Raw genomic sequence first — 18,524 nt, 5'->3', positions numbered from 1 at the left:
TTCCACAATTCTACATTTAAAGACCAGAGAAATAAGGAGGAGCCAGCAAAGAAAACTAAAAAGGAACAGACAAAAAGATAGAAGGACATCCCAGGAGAGTGTCCTAGAAGCCAAGTGAAGGAAGTGTTTCAAGGATCAGCTGTGTCAAATGCTGCTGATAGGCTGAGGTGATGATGAATGGGCCTTGGCAACATGAAGGTTGTTGGTGATATGGAAGACCGTGGTGGAGGTGGACAGCTGTCTGCTCAGAGTGGGTTCGAGAGAGAAAGTGGGAAAGGACCTTGGAGACAAAGAGTATAAACAATACTTTCAAGGAGTTGTTCTACAAGGAGAGAAAAGGGACGGTAGCCTAATAGGGCAGAGGGGTTATGGCAGATGGGAGAAACGACCTCATGCTTAGATGCTTTCAGGAATGATACAGTTGACAAGGGAAATCTGATGATGGCAAAGGAAGAGAGCAGAACCGTGTCATGCCTTTGAGTAGGCAAAAGGGAAAAGGATCTGGTGTCACAAGGCAGGGGCTGGCCTTGGCTAGAGTCATAGGAAAACAAGAGGATGGGATGCCTGGGTGGCTCAGCAGTTGAGCATCTGCCTTTGGCTCAGGGCATGACCCCGGCATCCAGGGCTGAGTCCCACTTTGGACTCCTTGCATGGAGCCTGCTTCTCCCTCTGCCTGTGTCTCTGCCTCTCTCTCTCTCTCTCTCTCTCTCATGATTAAATAAATAAATAAAATCTTAAAAAAAAAAGAAAGAAAGAAAAGCAGGAGGAGCAGTTTTCACAGCCAGGCATGCAGTCACACTCGCATGTACTCACAGTCCTAACACACACGGTCCTGGCACTCTTGGCCTCCCACACACCACCATTACATGCTCGGGCCACCGACACCATAGGACAAAGCCAGGGCCACACACACACGGCCACTCTCAGGCCCACTCACGGTGGTGGCAATGGCAGTGACACACTCGGTCACCCAACCAGGAACATTCATGGGCACACCCGGCCACGGGGCCCCGTGGGCCACTCACTGCTGCTTGCGGCTCAGCTCCTGTTCCTTGTGCACCAGGTCCTGCTTGAGCGAGGCCAGCAGCTCCACACTCACGTCCACCTGGCGCGAGAGCTCGGACGCCCGCTCCTCCAGCTCCTCTTTCTCGCGCCCCAGCCGCGCGCTCTCCTGCCGGGCCGTCTCCAGCTCGGCCGCCTTGCGCTCCAGCTCGGCCTGCAGCCGCCCCACCTGGCCCGCGATCTTCTGCTCCACCTCCTCGCTCAGCCGCTCCAGCCGCCGGTCCACCTCCAGCTTCTCCAGCGCGCGGATCTTGAGGCGCGCCAGGCCCTCCTCGTAGGCCACATCGGCGGGCGAGGGGGACGCAGGCGAGGCGGAGGCGGGCCCGGGGCCCGGCCCGGGGGGCGGCGTCGAGCAGGCCGAGGAGGCCACTGACTTGCGGGCAAACAGCTCCCCCAGCGGGATCTCGATCTCGCGCAGCGCGTAGCGCGCGGCGGCGGCGGGCACGAGGCCCGGCTCGGCCAGCTCTTCGCAGGGCAGGCTGGCCGGTACCAGGTCGCCGGCGAAGTGGGCGAGGGGTGCGTGGTGGTGATGGTGGTGCAGCAGGTGCGGCGCTGCGGGCGCCGGCCCGGCCGCCTGCTCCTTGCCCTGGAAGGACGTGCTCTCGAAGACCTCCCGCCGCGCGCCGGGCACGGCCAGCAGGGCGGCGGGCTCGGGCGCCAGCGGGAAGCCCGAGGCGGCGGCGGCGGCGGCGGCGGCCGCGGCGCCACCGCAGATGCTGTTGGTCTTGGAGAGGATGTAGAGCGTCTCGTACGTGTGGCTGTACTCCAGGTGCGCGCGCAGCGACGACAGGCTCCGGAAGCGCTTGTGCTCCCCGCAGCGGGGGCAGCGGTACGGTAGGTCTAGCGAGGCCATGGCCCCGCCGCGCCCGCCGCGCCCCCGCTCCACCGCGGCCGCCCCGCGGGTCAGCCGGGCGCGCTCATGGGGGGCCGCGGGCGGGCCCCCCTGCGGGGTCAGTAAGGCTCAGGGCGCCCACGGCCAGGGGCGAGGAGGCTAGAAGAGAGGGAGTAAGCCTTAGGAGCGAGGTCTACAACCCCCGCAAGAACACTGACTTCCCCAGGAAACACGCGCGTAACGGAGGGGCGAGGGCGCACCAGTGCTCGGCCTCCTGGAGGGGGCTGGCCGGCTCTGTACCTGCAGGAGGCCTGTCCATGTACGAGTGAGAAAGAATGAGGATTCTTTAAGGGGGGAAGAGGGGGCATTCATTATGCTTAGAGTTACAACCTATATTCCACCCTAGACGTAACCCAAGTGCCCATCACCAGTAAAATGGATAAACGGCGATCTATTCCCAATGCAATTTTAGCCAGCAACAAGAAAAGGAAGCACTGATACACATAATGACATAGATGAATCCACCGGATATGCTATTGCATGAAAGAAGCCAGAGCAGAGTGCATACTGTAGGATTCCACACATACGGAGTTCAAGAACAGACTAAATTGATTATGACAGAAGTCAGAATAGAGGTTGCCCCCAGGGAGACTATATACCGAGAAGGGGCAGGAGGGAACTTTATGTGATGCTCAAAATGTTCTAGATCTTGATACGAGTGGTTATACATGTGAATATATACATAAACAATCAAGCTGTATACTTAAGGTTAGTGTACTACATGTATTTCACTGTATGTATCTTATATCTGAAAAAAAAAAATTCCTTAAAAGATGATGCTTATTTCCATGTTATGCCAACCATACCCATCAGACAGGCTGGACTCTTGGTACCATGTTGCAGTGACCAAATTGTCACCTCACCTGATGATACCTGTGTGTGTGTGTCACTGTTCCTGTCCTGCTTCTGTACTGCACCCTCCCATCGCTCCCACTCTAGGCACGTATGTGCTTTTTTAGAGTGCTTTGCTAGGTCGTTCTCCATTAAGTGCCCTGCCCTGCCCTCCTCTTTGCTCCAAGGGCCACCATATTTGTCCTCTCCAGGCCTCTTCTAGCACAAGCTACCACCCTTCCTGACATCCTACCCCTGGTCACCGTCAACTCCCACTGTCCCTCCTCCCTCATCTCTGGCTTCTGCTCACATCTCCTCTGCCTCATGGAATCTCTACCTCATTCATCACAGCCCTTCTCTTCCTAACTGCCTGTAACTAGGCTTCAATCACCCTCTGCTGTCACTGTGCTCCTCTGGGTCACAGACCACCTGCTTATCAATCGAGTCATCAACAAGGATCTTTACCCACTCGTTCCTTAGCTGATACTACTGACCACTCCATCTTCACAGGCTGCCGTGAAGCTGCCTGCTCTGGATCTCCAACCTCCTCTTCTCATTGCCTTCTGAATCTTCCTGCCTCCTGACCTTCACACCCTCTTAGCATCTGCCCTCTCCCTGGCAGTCTAGTTTGTTCCCACATGTTCACTCCCAGCTTGAAGCCATTGACTCTCAGCTCTGCGTCTCCATCGTGACCTGCTCTCAAGTTCCCTTTACCTTCAGGCATTTCCACATGGATGTTTGGGTGAATGTTTATTCCCTTTACCAGCCCAGCACCCAGTCCTTCTCCTGGTAAAATCACTCTGCTGTGACCTTGGAGAACCATTCTTCCTTCCCCAGTTTCTCAGTTCACATGGTCTGAGTGGGGGTTGATGGTCCACCCCAGCTCCAGGGGTCAGAAAGTGATAGAGACCTGGCCAAACAGAGTCCTGGGATGGGCAGAGATCCCCCAAGCTGTCAGGAAGTCATTCCTCCAGGACTTATCTAGAACTACTGAGGAAAAGCACCCTCGTTGGTCTCAGGTTTCTAAACTGATAGGGAAGGCCAGAGCCACAAGGGCTACCTTTGTCTCTCTGGGGAGAAACTTCCTGCAAATGAGCCAACACAGAGAAGCAGAACTGAAATGGAGAAAGAGATTTCTCGCACTGTTTGAGATCCTGGTCTGTTCAGTTGGGTAAGCCAATCAGCTCATTTGTTGCTTAAGCCATTTGGAGTCAGGTCTGTGGTACCTGCACTAGAAAGAAGTCTTAGCCCACAAATTGGAATGAGAAATGGAATATTTTTAAAGGAACAGACCCTAAGGAGGAATTAGCTGAATCAAGAGGGGAAGTAAGATAGTACCACTTCCCCCCTCAGAAGCTGGCAACCCCTGCTACACAGCAGCAAAGCAGCTGACCAAACTCTCCCACTGTCTCTGGAGCTCAGATGATGTTCCTACCTGGAACATTAGGGAACTTGTGGAAAAATGTCACCATGTTGGGATATGGCCTTTCCCACAGCCTCAGTAAGGTCCAGCAAGAAACAGACACACTCTGGCTGAGAGGGGGCACATCTGAAAGCAGAGAGGAAGAAAATGGTGCTTTGCCTAGAGAGGCGTTTTCTGCCTGAGGCCAGTAATCCAATATGGCTGAGAGTCAGATAATTAAGAGCCAGTTCTCTGCTTCTAGCTAAAGTCAGCTCAAGCAAAAACAGGGAGGCTGGAAACATAGAGAGAGGCAAACCTGGGCACTGACAGGCTCTTGACTCCTCAGGCCCTCCAAGAACCCCTCCTGCTGTGCCCTCCAGATCCACAAAGGCAACGATGGCTTTCATCAAAACAGGCTTCCGCTGAGATGCAGATTGAGTAGGAAGGGGCAAAGGAACTCTGCTTTCCACGCTAGACTAGGGGTTTGCATTGCCCCATGGCAGAGGCCTAGCTAGAAGCCGCAGAACCACGAGCTCCTGGGATGGGCAGAGCACCAAGGGCTATTGCTAAGAGACAACCCTTCTCCTCCCCTATCACTATCACCAGGGACTTGATTCAAGAATTACAACTTCCAATGAGGTCTCTAGTTTGGTTAATGGCTCTGGGGACAACTGAATGCAAATTGACTGGAAGCTTCCTAATGATTAAGCGGATTGTATTGCCAGAAAAACCCACAAACCTGGAAAACAAAGGCCAAGGATTACTCAGCTCCTAATGTTTCCCACCCCTTAAACTTGCATCAGTGGGAGGTGATGCCCCCCCTCATGCTGCTTTTTTCGGGGGCACAAAGCAAGAAGGACAAGGGAGGCTCTTCTAGATGGCAGAAACAAAGCAGCCAAAACATGAGTCTGGGACCCTTACCCTCACTAACTGATCAAGCCTGTGGACCATGCTATGGGTCTGTGACTAGGGAGTGTTTTTCCTCGTCTCCCCTCTTCAGCTGCATGGGTTTTGTTTTTTCAGCTATCTGATCTTTCCTCCATCACAGTCTGGCCATAAGTTGAAAGACAAGGGCCTAGCTCAGTAACTATCCCAAGGAGACAGCCCATCACCAAGATCTTTGAATTGGGGCTGGACATGCTAAGTGGGTGAGAGCTTGGAACATCTCCTTTCTGGAGATGGGACAAGTGTATTTTAAGTTTTGTGAGGGATAGTTGTGTTATGATAAACAGGAACATTTAAAAAATTGTACAAGTAGGGGGATCTGTGTAGCTGTTGTTCAGAGGTGGGATGCCATGGACATTTATTGTTTTTGCTGTTCAGCTCCAGTCCCCCTTTGTGACTAGACCTCCAGTTTTCCCTTGGAGAACCATTCCCCTCATTTTGGGTTGGGCTTGGAGGGAAGCACGTATGACCTTAGCCTGTTCATCAGTCACAGTGATTATTCATCCTGGGCACATTTCCCACTCCAGGTCCATACAGCCCCTCCAGGACCTGTGCCCAGCTGGTAGGATGTGAGCCCTGAGCTCCTTGTCCCATTTCTATCTTCCTTGGGCAAGAAGAACAAAAAGACTCCTGATGACTTACTTCCCTTGAGCATCCAGATCCAGAGGTGCCTGAAATTGTAATCCAGGACTTGTCAATTGTGTGAGGCAGCAAATTCTTTTTGCAGCCTAAACCGTTTGACTCAGTTGCCAGTCACTAGTAATGAACCTCTAGACTAACAATGACCCCCAGTGTCAAAAAGCAAACCTTGGGGGACACCTGGGTGGCTCAGTTGGGTAAGTGCCTACCTTCGGCTCAGGCCATGATCCCAGGGTCCTGGGATCAAGCCCTGTGTCAGGCTCCCTGCTCCTTGGAGAGCCTGATTCTCCCTTTCCCTCTGCCTGCAGCTCCCTCTGCTGTGCTCTGTGTCAAATAAATAATAAAATCGTAAAATTAAAAAAAAAAAAAAAAAAAGCAAACCTTGGACTTCCCCTCACCCACTCCCCAGGATCCATCCCTATCTTCTTTAGCAGTGCCACTGTCCTCCCAGTCACACCATACCACTGACCATCTTGACTGTGCTCTCTGCTCACCATCAAGACCTGTTGACTTTTTCCTTCAACAGTTCTCTTCTGCTGCTCTGTGCCTTCCTCACACTCAGACTGCTGACTGGGGCTTCATTCAGTTCAGGGCTCTATTCTGTCCCCTATCAGGTATCAGATTCCTCTGTCTACAGATGACTCCCACTCATGCTCTTTCAACAGCTCCCAGCATCTACCAACTGCAGCCAGACTCAGCTTCACCTTTGGCCTCACTGTCCTCTTGCCAATTTGAGAGTGAAAGTGGCCTGGCTGTCAACTGGGTGGCTCAGTGGTTCGGCGTCTGCCTTTGGCTCAGATCGTGATCCCAGGGTCCTAGGATCGATTCCCACATTGGGCTCCCCACAGGGAGCCTGCTTCTCCCTCTGCCTATGTCTCTGCCTCTCTCCGTATATCTCTCATGAATACATAAATAAAATCTTTGAGAGGAAGGAAGGAAGGGAGGGAGGGAGGGAGGGAGGGAGGGAGGGAGGAAGGAAGGAAGGAAGGAAGGAAGGAAGGAAGGAAGGAAGGAAGGGAGGGAGGAAGGAAAGTGGCCTGGCTGTTTTACTTGCATTGCTCTGATTACTCTAGCTGGATATTTTTTTCACACACTTAACAGTCATTTATATTTCTTCAGTGATTTGCCTATGCACTACTTTGCTCATTTTCATACTGAACATTCATATTTTCTTATTGATTTCCAAAGGCTTTTTCTAATATTGATCCCTTGTCATTTATATACTACAATTGTTTTTCTCCAGTGGGTTGACTGTTTACAATCTTTATTGATATAATAATGCTGATAGTTTGTTTCAATAAAAATCTTTAGGATTTCTGATTTTGTTATCATGCTTCATTTAAGTCCAGCCCCACTAGAAGACTATATAAACAGTCATATATCTTTTGTTTTTGTAGTTTAGGATTACCTTTTTTAAAAGTCTAGAACAATTTTTAAAAATTAAGGGCCTTAAACAAATAACCATAGTACCATAAATTGACAGTGACTTGGTAGCATGCAAATACTTCAGAATGTATGGTTTCCTTTTATGCAATGGAGTTTTATTTTATTTTTTTAAAGATTTTATTTACTTATTCATAAGAGACACAGAGAAAGGCAGAGAGAGGGGCAGAGACAGAAGAAGCAGGCTCCATGCAAGGAGCCTGATATGGGACTTGATCCTGGGACTCCAAGATCATGCCCTGAGCAGAAGAAAGATGCTCAACTGCTGAGCCACCCAGGCGTCCCTATGCAATGGAGTTTTAAAATTCAACTAGAAATAGCATGCATGATGAGACAGGATTTTAAAAAACCATAACTTGTTATGGACATTTTCACACATATTCAAAAACACAATATGATCCTAAACTCCTATTTACCCATCACCCAACTTCAACACTGATTAACTTACAACAATTCTGTTTCAACTGTATACTTGCTCCCCTGCCTTGCACTTCCCCCACCCCTACAACTGGATAATTTTGAGCAAAACCATTATATTATTTTACCCAAAAAGTACTTTAGTATCTATAAGACAAGGATTTAAGTTTCTTTTTAAGAAATACTTAGTCACTGTTCTAACATCACCATCATTAGGTATATTAAAACCAAAAAGTAGCCTCAAGAGCTAAATCCAAAAGATAGTGCTCTGAAAAGACCAACAAAACAAAAAGCAATCTACTGGTAAATCTATTCAAAGGGAAGAAAAGAAAAAAAGAAAAAGAAAAGAAGAAAAGAAAAGAAAAGAAAAGAAAAGAAAGAAAAGAAAAGAAAAGAGAAAAAGGAAAGAGAAAGAAAGAAAGAAAAAAGAAAAGAAAAGAAAGAAAGAAAATAACACTATGAATGAGAAAAGGGATATGACCACTCACAGATATTTTTTTTTTTAATTACTAAAATGCTACCAGGTACAACTCTTGGCCCAAATTTTTGAAAATCTGGATGAACTGAATATTTTTCTAGGAAAATATAAATTATCAAAATTGATTCAAGAAGAAATAGAAAACCTGACTAGATTAATAACTATAGATAAAATTGAAGAAGTTGGCAAAGCAACCAAAGATGTTATAATTAGAATTCAGCTCACACACATACAACTGTTCTGGAACACAATTTTCCATAATGTATGGTCAGCCTGGTATCAGGGCACCTGTACGTACCTGCCCATCCCAACTAAGTGCTGGTCCCTTTTGTGGGGGCACTTTCAGGGCATCAGAACTGGTCAGCCTTCTCCCTCCCCTCTCCACATACTTTTGAAGCATCCTTTTCCTGCACAGCACCCTGCTAGCCAGGCTCTGAGAAAGGGGAAAGTCTGAGGGTGCAGGCCTGAATGTAGATGTGCAAAGCAGAAGGAAGGGACTTCTCGGGTCCAGGTGACTCTTCACCTGAGGCCAGCCTGCCCCCTAGTTTCCCTCCACAGGCTGGAGCAGAGGAATGACTATGAATCATTCTTAGGAATATTTTTGCCTAAGATGTATACACTTACTCAGCATGAGCATAAGCTTTGCCCGAATGCAGGCAAGAAGGTGATGGAGGGAGGGGGAGGCAAAGAGGAAGCAACCGAAAAATAGAAGTGTTGCCTGTTCAAATTCTATCATAGTCCTGTATTATTAGTATCATAACAGAACAGTTGGAGATTTTCCTTTGCATTCTAGTCTCCCAAATCAGCAACATCTGCAGCCCTAAGACCTGCCTCCTTTTTGAGCCTGGCCCTGCCCCTCACCATCCCCAGGGCCCTGTTATGTCCCTTCTCCCTTCTGAAATGCCTATCTCAAGTCTACTTTCTTCCAAATCCAGCTGAAGGTTTTCATTGGGTAGAAGAATTCTCCAGGCTGAACCAGAGGTATTGTCTTTTTTTGTTGTTTTTAAGGCTTTTCAGATGTGTGAGTCTCATCTCTTCAAACAAGGCCGACCATCTCAAGATGTGTGTCTTCTCCAGCTCCTGTTTACTGTCACATTCTCATTGACTCTGCCAGAATTCCTGTAGTGGACATTTGTATTTTTATCTGCTCGACAATTCTTCTCCACCTTCTGGTAATACAACATCTCATTCTTTCTTTGGTGAGCTGCCCCTCTCCACTCCCTGTAGTTCTGACAGGGCTGCATGACCCAGGCCTGTGCAGTCATGGTGCTCCTATCTCTTTGGCCACAATGAATGACCCAGGAATGGGCACATTCCTCAAGCTGAACCAACAGAGTCCTTCACTGGGAATGTCAATGAAAGATTGAGGAGTTTCTTTCTCCTCTGGGATCATATGCTAGGATGATGAAGCTGTTTTGGCCTTCTATAAACTCCACCTACCACATGGAGAAAGCCCATGCGTGATGGGAAAAAAATTATAACAACAGAGTAAAGCTGAGCCAAGAGCTAGAAAGAGTCCTCACCACATTTTTGAGAACCCAGGTGCAGTCATGTCCCAAACCCACTCATCCCCCTTCCTTCTAGTTATCTGAGTTGGTACATATCCCTTTTTGCATAAAATAATTTGAGTGGGATTTCTGTCCCTTGTAATTAAAAGTCCTAATATTCTTGCAAATCTGTATTTTTAGCCTCGAATTCTGTCCTGAGCTTTATTAAAACATGAATTCATTCATTGTACATTTACTGAGTACCTGCTCTGTGCCATGAACTGTATCAGGGCGCTGTGCTAGGTATGCTGAGGACACTCAGACCAGCAAGATCCAGATCTTGCCTTCAAACAGCTTGTGGTCTCCTCCAACAGACTGAGGTATTAGATGATACAGTCATGAAATTAATGCTATGTAAGAACAGGATTCTACACTCAACTTAGCTTGAGGAATTGGGCAACTGGGGAACCCCCAGAGATGGTAGCATCTAAGATGACTCTGGAAGAGTAAAGAAGAGTCAGGTGAGGAAGTATAATTATGAGGTTGTGGGGAGGGGAAGGAAGGCATTCTGAGCACCAAAAATGGGATCCATAAAGACAAAAAAGTATGCCTCCCCCTGGGAACCAAAATGTAAGCTCTGTCTCAATTACTGCTACTTCCCCAGCACTTCGAACACTGCACGGCATGGGGTAGTTGCACGGGTGTTTGTGGGATGAAGAATGGCCCATCTAATCAGATGTACAACTGAGAGAATGGACTACCAAGGAACAGGGTCAGGAAAAAGGCTATTGGAAGTAGAAATTGTTAGCCAAGGTAGCAGGAGCAGCAGAGGAAGGGAAGTCGAGAAGACTTGGTGACAGAATGATTGTGGCTGGTACTAAAGTGAGGAGTGGGGCAGCCCAGGTGGCTCAGCGGTTTAGCGCCACCTTCAGTCCAGGGCCTGATCCTGGAGACCCGGGATGGAGTCCCATGTCAGGCTCCCTGCATGGAGCCTGCTTCTCCCTCTGCCTGTGTTGTGTCTGTGCCTCTCTCTCTCTCTCCGCCCCTCCCCCGCCCATCTCATGAATAAATAAATAAAATCTTTAAAAAAAAATAAAGGGAGGGGTGAAGGATCAAACTCAGGTTTGGGTTTTGAGCATCTAGGTAGATGGGGCTGTGGTTCAGTTCAGAGGGAAAGTGAAGCAAGGCGGGTTTGGGGGAGACATCAGTTTAGTTGTAAGTTCCATGAGTTTGAGGTTCCAGTGGGCCTTGGAAGTAGAGATAGATCATCGGTACATAGTTCACAACGTGGAGCAAAAAACAGTTTTGGCAACATAAGCGTAAATGTAAATGAGTCGGACCAGGCAGAGGGTGCAGAGAGAAGAGAGCTGGGGAAAGGTGGATCCTCAGAGAGGTGGAGGAGGGAAAGGAACCAATAAGTTCCTAAGAACCAGCAGAAGCCATGAAAATTCGGTGGGAAACCTTTCAGAAGAGAGGGCGTCAAGGAGGGAAGGAGTGGGCAGTAAATGATAATGTAAACAGCAGAAGTTGATGACACAAGTAAGAGCAGAGGTGCAAAGGGCCCACAGCAGACTTCAGGGAGCACTGCTTTGATGAGCCTGGTTGATGGGGTTGAGGGGAGAGTGAGGTAGAGACAGTGAGTGGACACAGGAAGCTCAATTGTGAAGGTGAAGAAGCTGCATGGGAGATTCCAGAAGGGGTTTTTGTTTTTGTTTTAGTAGAAGGGGTTTTTAAGATGAGAGACACCTGAACATATTCAAATACTTCTTAGAGATAACCTAATTCTAATCTATACCATCCCTTCCGTGAGCCCGAGGTACACATAGCCCAATGCCTTAGACCTAACATTTATAGCGATTCTTTTTTTTTTTTTAAGTGCTCCTTACAAGCAGCCTATAGAGAGGGAGAGGATGAAAAGGATATTTTAATAGGTGGCTCAGAGCTTAATATGGCTAGTAACATCACCATACCGCGATATTCACCTTCAAGCCTCCTTCTTTCTCCTATTTCCCATCTTGACCAATGTCTTCATTATCTGCTCCACACCTTGATGCAACCCCCGAGGGTTTGAATTTTCAAAGTCCCCCTCAGACCTCATCAATCACCAGTTTTTTTGTTTTTGTTTTTCTTTTCAATCACCAGTTTAAAGATTTTATTTTTTATTTTTTAAATTTTTATTTATTTATGATAGTCACACAGAGAGAGAGAGAGAGAGAGGCAGAGACACAGGCAGAGGGACAAGCAGGCTCCATGCACCGGGAGCCCGACGTGAGATTCGATCCCGGGTCTCCAGGATCGCGCCCTGGGCCAAAGGCAGGCGCCAAACCGCTGCGCCACCCAGGGATCCCTCAATCGCCAGTTTTTGTAATACTACCTTCTAAATATTTGACTCTATTTCCTCTAGCCCCTGCCCCAGACCCTAATTATCCCGCTCTATCTGGTCCACTGATACTATTGCTAACTGCAGTCTCTAACTCCTCCAGCTTTGAATTTTTATGTTTTCTGCAAATACAGATTCAGTCATGTCACTCTTCTAAAATAAATCTCTGAAAAAAAAAAATAAATCTCTGAGGGCAAGCCATTTTCTGGGATGTAAAGTCCACAGTGCTTTGCCCTCAAAGCAGATTGGGACCCAACCACCACTCAGCCTTGCCAGCCTTGCTTTTGCGTTTGCTCCCCATGTGCATCCTTAATGACCCCTGTGGGGCTTAGCTACACTGAGTAATACCATGTGTTGTCACACCCTCAAGTCTTGGCTCATGCTGGTCCCTCTTCCTTGGACTTCTCCAAAATGGTGAATTCTACAGGCCCAGCTCAAATGCTACCCATTCCAGAAGCCTTCCTTGACTCTCTCCTTCAGCTCATATCACATCACAGCACAAATCACTCCTTACCATAGCTCTTCACACATGGTAACAGGTGTCACATGCTGGATGGTTATGGACTTGTTTGCACATCAGATCCCACCCTACGCATATACTGGAGGGCAAGGGCAATGCAAATGATTTACTGTCACACCTTCCTCCCACACAGTAGACATCAGTATATCATTCTTAGAGGAATCACACTGAATAATGGATGAACTGATTGATTTCATGTAGCCAAAGTGATTTCTACCACTCATTATCATAGAACTGGATGAATCTGGTTATAATTAAGTCAATCTAAGAATCACCTGGAATAACAAGTGCTTCCCTGGCTCTGCTTACTTCCACCCACTGGGAAGTAAGAACTTGCTGTGTCTCCTTAACTCTGTAACTATAGGGACACCTGGGTGGCTCAGGGGTTAAGTATCTGCCTTTGGCTCAGGTCGTGATCCCTGGGTCCTGGGATCAAGTCCCAAATCAGGCTCCCTGCATGGAGCCTGCTTCTCCCCCTGCCTGTGTCTTTGCCTCTCCCTCTGGGTCTCTCATAAATAAATAAATACAATCTTAAAAAAAAAAAAAAAAAAAAAAAAAAAAAAACTCTGTCACTATAGCAGAGTTCCAAGCTTCCCTGCTTCATTTTTTTAATCCACTCAATGAAGAGATGTCAAACACAAGGGCCATGCCTGCCACTGGAGACACAAAGATGAATCAGACAGCCAGGCCCTCAAGATGCTTACAATCTGATCATTTAAACAGTGAACGTTTACCAACTAATTATTCTGGTCAGGTACCATACTTCTCATTTAATCCTCATGAGTGCTGCCAAGTTGGTGGTACTGCCTCTATTTTAGAAGGAGGAAAGTGAGGCTCAGAGTGGCCAAATCACTTGCCCAAGGCCAGGAAGTGACAGGAGAAGACGTTGCTTTCATGGACCCCCTGGAACCATGCCTCCCAGGATTCTTGTCCTTATGTGGTCCCCTCCCATATTGACTCAAAGCTTGGCTATGTGACTTGCTTTGGCCAATGGGACATTAGCAAGCCTGACACAGGCAGAGCCTTGACAAGCAGTTGGGCTTATCCTCTTGGAGTACTTCCATTTGGGATCCAGCTGCCATATACAAAACTTGGACTAAATTACTAATTAGATGCTACCTGTAGAGAGACCCTGGAGGATGAAAGGCCAATTTGATGTTCCTTCCCAGCCAGTCCCTCAACTGAATGCTGCTAAGAGGTGCCACGTGAGCCCACAGCTATGGCCACAGTCATGGCCAACCCACAGACCATGAAAAATAATAAATCACTATTGTCTTAAGCCCCTAAATTCTGGGGTGCTTTGTTACACACCAGTGAATGAGTGACAAGCTAGGATTTGAACCAAGCACTACCTGAATCACTTCAAAACCCACACTCTTAGGGGATCCCTGGGTGGCTCAGCGGTTTAGTGCCTGCCTTTAGCCCAGGGCGCGATCCTGGAGTCCTGCGATCTCGAGTCCCGCGATCGAGTCCCGCGATCGAGTCCCGTGATCGAGTCCCGCGATCGAGTCCCGCGTGGGGCTCCCAGCATGGAAGCCTGCTTCTCCCTCCTCCTGTGTCTCTGCCTCTCTATCTCTCTCATGAATTAATTAGTTTTTTAAAAAAAACCCACACTCTTAGTTTCAACATGTGTTACTTTTGACTGGGAGTAGAATGTCACGCCAAGTCTACAATATTTGTCGGCTGGCCCAAGATAGCACTCAACGAATATTTGTTGAATGAATGAATAAAGGGAGTGGTGGGCTTACGGAGAGGCAGGAAAGCCCAGGGAATTCAAAAGTAGATGGCAATTATCTTTTAACAACCATCACCCCCTTCCAGCTACAAATATTCCAAAAACAATAATATGCTAGGCATCCCTAAATCTAGAAACAAGCATGTGGATATCACCAAACTTCCTCTCTGTATCTTTCTCTGTTAAATTCAGATCAGGCAAAATTGAGAAGTTAGCAGAGTTTGGGTTTTGATGGTCATGCTCCCTGCCGCCAAATCTCCCACCATGCTTCAGCCATCTCCTCTACCTCTCACTCGGCCCTCGGAGCCCAGGAGCTCTTTCTACCTCTTTCCATAAAAATGAACGTGCAGGAAAGGAGCAGAGAAGGTGGAACTCACAGAAATGGGTAAAGAAGATTTGGATGTTAATAGATGGCTTTAGAGGCCTAAGAAATGAAGCTCTAAGCTCAGTGCTTTCAGGAAACATCTGCCAGCAGGTGGAGAAGGTGTTCTAAGGATGGAGAGGCAGCTGGAAGTGTCCCTGTGGATGGAGAATAAAGGAATGCCCCCTGACTCTCCAATCCCCCCAAGAGGGAGGGGTTTCTGGCTCTCCACATCTGGGGCTGGGTCCGCACAAGTGTACCTCCCAGAGCAGTCACTATAGCCTAATGAAGACCCACAGGGGTCAATGCATCCAGTCCCCTGCTTCCTGGCAGCCCTGACACTGTCTTTTCTGTCCTAAGCTCCCCCCGCACTCTTGTGCTCCTGCAAACATGCACACACCTCCCAAGGTCACACATACATGGCTCCAGCACCTGGATCCCACACCCAGAAAGCCATCTGGGCCCCTCCTCACTGCACGGCCGACCTAAGAAGAGAGCAGGCCCCACTCCCCATCACAGGCACACCATGGCAAGTGCACACAGGCGCCGTGCCACACACTCACATGCAAAGCAATGCAGTGGGGAGCACACATCCAGATCACTGTGGGCAGTCACCAACGGAGGCACGGGATATGAGGAGGCAGAAACATGCGTGCACACACATGCACACCTCCAGATCATCCAGACTGTCACATGTGCACACCGACACGCACACAGATACCTGGAGCCTCCCACAGACTCCCGCACAGGTGCCCAGCCAGGCCTCAACACCAAGCCCCTCCCCCACCCCTTTTCAGAAGCAGGTGGAGAGGGCTGGGTTTGAGGGCGCTCCCCTTCCTCCCTCGCTCTGGCCCCGCTCTCCAACACCCAGAGTCCCAGTGGGGGCTGGAGCCCGCCCTCGCCCCCGCCCCCCAACCGGGCTCCGGGAGCTACTGGCTAGGATGGGGGATGGGAAGCCTGGTCTCAAAACGTTCTGATTTTAATTTCTTAAATTAACCCCTTCCTTGCCTCTGGCCTGGCCTGCCCAGAATCCCTCCCGGTCCGGCAGCCTCGCGGGCCTCCCGAGGGCTGTGGGGGAGAAGGAAGGGGAGGAGGAGGCAGCGGCTGGTGTCCTCCCTGCCTTCCCTCTCCAGGAGCGGTCCCGCAGCGCGCCCATGACTCGCCCTTACCTCCTCCACCCCGCGGCGAGGCCAGGCCCCGCGGCCCTCGGCTGGGGGTGCACAGGCAGCCCCCGCGTGCCGTGTCCAGATGCAGGGCCGCCCCGGGGCCTCGGATCTCGTTCCCCTCCGCAGCCTCGGGTGGCCGCCGCGGCTTGCGCCCCCGCCTCCTTCTCGGGGCGGGGGCGGCCGAGCCTCCCAGCCAGTCGCAGCGGGAGGGGCCCACAAACCGGGTGGGGGAAGGTTGGAGGAGGAGGAGGGAGGAGGAGGGGGCTCGCGGCCGGAGGAAAGGAAGAGAAGGGGGAGGGAGGCAGCGAGGAGGTGGGGCGGAGCCGGCCCCTCCTTCGGGGCGGGCTCTCCCGCGAGCTGGGGAGCGGCAGATGCCGCCAGAAGCGGCTGCGCTGGGACCCCACGTTTTGGGCTGAAGGTGCCATCGATGGGGGAGGGGCCTGCGGCGCCGCCCTGGGGGTGCAGGGATCGCGGGCCGCGCTTTTCCCGGGTCCTGGTCTTCCAGGCTCCCGGCACCGCCCAGTGCACTCTCCCTGCCCCCAGGCACCTCTTCTGCCCACCTTTACTTCAGACCTCTCTGTCCTAGCCCTGCCACCCTGGCTGGGCCTGCTCCCACTTGGGGGGAGATCCCGGGGGGTGGGGAGACGGTTCCGTGGGTCAGGAAAAAGGGCGGATGTGCTGCACTGCTCCTGGGACATGCGCCACGGCCACTAAGCCTCGTGGGCCGCGCGCTAGATTGTGCACTCGGCGACCTCGGGCCAGATGCTCGGTCTCCGCAGCGAGGGCTTGAGTCAATCCCCTCCGGGCATCCCTAGGGAACCGGGAAAGCTGCGAGTGGTTGCTTTCCCAGGAGCCAATTTTGCCCTTGAGGATACCATCGAGGAGAACTTGTCCCCATCACAAATCCCATCCCGGACCTAGAGGAGGAGAAAAGAGACAGAGACTGACCTGCGGCTTTAGTTCCTTCCTACCCACCCCACCTCCATCACACTCCGAATCCCACCTCTCAAACTCCACCCCACCCCCCACCACGCCCTGAACTTGGTTGGGAGAGAAGCCCAGCTCCCTAGGACTTGAGCATCTAGAGGGCCCTTGGCTTAAGGCCTATCCAGCCATCGAAGCAGGAACAATCTGGCTGTTCTAGGCTTGAAGGAAGTCCACAGGGCTGCAGTGGGGCCTGAGAAATCAGACATGGTGTTGAGGCTATCAAGCGCAGGGCTGAGCTGGACGTGGGTAAGGAAAAGGGGAGATGAACTCTAGGCTAGAGACAGTACTTGGGCAAAGGCACAGATGAGCTTGGGCAGGGTTGAGTGCCAAGGCTATGAGGGGCAGTGTGGCTGCAGCAGCACAGAAATCCAGCATAGCCCGAAGATCCTCCAGTAAATGAGGCTGACAGGGACTCTTCTTGGCCCCAACCTACTCCTGCTAAGGCAAGGCACTGAACATTTAATATCAGTAAAGATAATTTGTAGATTTGTCTGGTGGCTTTTGAGGACAGGCAAATTTAATAAGGACTGAGGCTGAACAGTGGCCAGTCAGGTCAAATTACCCTTCTCCCAACATTTTCTCTTCCATCCCTAGCTTTTAAATTTTTTCCACCTCCAGAAAGTCTTCTTAGATTGATTGACTGAGAAATCACTTCCTCTCAGACCTAAATGATAACAGCTCCTATTAGCCAAGTGTCAAGCATCCTACTAATCATTTTTATGCATATCATTCAATTATCCTAATAAATCTATCATGTACATATTATTATTATTCCTACTTTACAGATGGGGAAGCTAAGTTTCAGAGCCCAGTGAATGGCACAGTCAGGATTTGAACTCAAGTTAATAAACTCCAAAGTCTGCACTTAAATACAGTGCCCTCCTGCAACCCTTTTGCTTTATTAAGCCTACTGCACCCTCTCTGCCAAAGTACAGATTCCCTAAATCCACCTACTTTTGCAGAGAACCAAAAATTCCATATATTGTCTTGATTCTATCTTTGTTCTGGTGATGTTTATCTGTCCTCATGCTATGCTTCCTATGAATATGCAAAAACAATACATGGCATGCCTGTGTAGTATGCATGTGCTTTTGTGCATATGTGTATGCATGCAGGTATATATCTGTGCATATGCACATATGTGTATGTGCATAGGTAAATGCATGCATATGTACACATGTTGGTGTACACTGTGCATGCATGTGTCTATTAGTGAATATACATGTGTATGTATGTGGGTGTGCATGCATTTGTGTGTGTGGAATGTACCCATCTATGTACACGTGCGCATATGTGTGTGTGTATGCATGTGTGCATTGCGCATGTGTGCTCATGTTACATTTCACAGACAACAGTTCCTGCTTGGTTGTTATGGGAACCACAGTTCTAAAAATGTTAAACTGAATCCCACTCCATGTGGGCCAGAGAAACCAAAAGAGAGAGAATTGAGTGGCAGACACATCTGGGAGCCCAGAGCTGAGGTACAGAATCATGGGCTTAGCAAGAACTGGATAGGCACAGGCGCCCCGGAAGTCTGGTCCCACTCATGAGACTGCTGTGGATTGGATCAGGACCCCAGTCCTGCTTCTGCCTATCTCTCCCTTCTCATCTTTTCTCAGCTTCATGCTTTCCAAACACCTTCCTTCCTTCCTCTTTCCTCCTTCTCTTTTTTCCTTTCTCCTTTTAGCACGTTAGGCCTTTACCTAACCAAACCACACAATAATTAAGCACTTAAGTGTGCTGGGCAGTAGGCATGATGATATGGAGCTCACACATCTG

General features: G+C 49.6%; 1 protein-coding gene across 1 annotated transcript in view; it reads right to left on the bottom strand.

The window, feature by feature from the left end:
- Nucleotides 1–16,188, bottom strand: part of FBXO41 (F-box protein 41) — a 28,055-nt gene extending 11,867 nt beyond the window's left edge. The window contains exons 1-2 of the mRNA XM_025453571.3: nucleotides 15,762–16,188; nucleotides 1,026–2,053 (exon numbers count right to left, since the gene is read on the bottom strand). Of these exons, the coding sequence (XP_025309356.1) occupies nucleotides 1,026–1,915 (890 nt within the window). The 5' untranslated portion in view covers nucleotides 1,916–2,053; nucleotides 15,762–16,188. The remainder of the gene's footprint in view (nucleotides 1–1,025; nucleotides 2,054–15,761) is intronic.
- Between the last annotated feature and the right edge of the window lie 2,336 nt (nucleotides 16,189–18,524).

The sequence above is a fragment of the Canis lupus genome, chromosome 17 (assembly GCF_003254725.2).
Source record: "Canis lupus dingo isolate Sandy chromosome 17, ASM325472v2, whole genome shotgun sequence".
Lineage (NCBI taxonomy): Eukaryota > Metazoa > Chordata > Mammalia > Carnivora > Canidae > Canis > Canis lupus.
The sequence above is the reverse complement of the archived record's forward strand: the minus strand, read 5'-3'. Positions and strand labels throughout refer to the sequence as shown.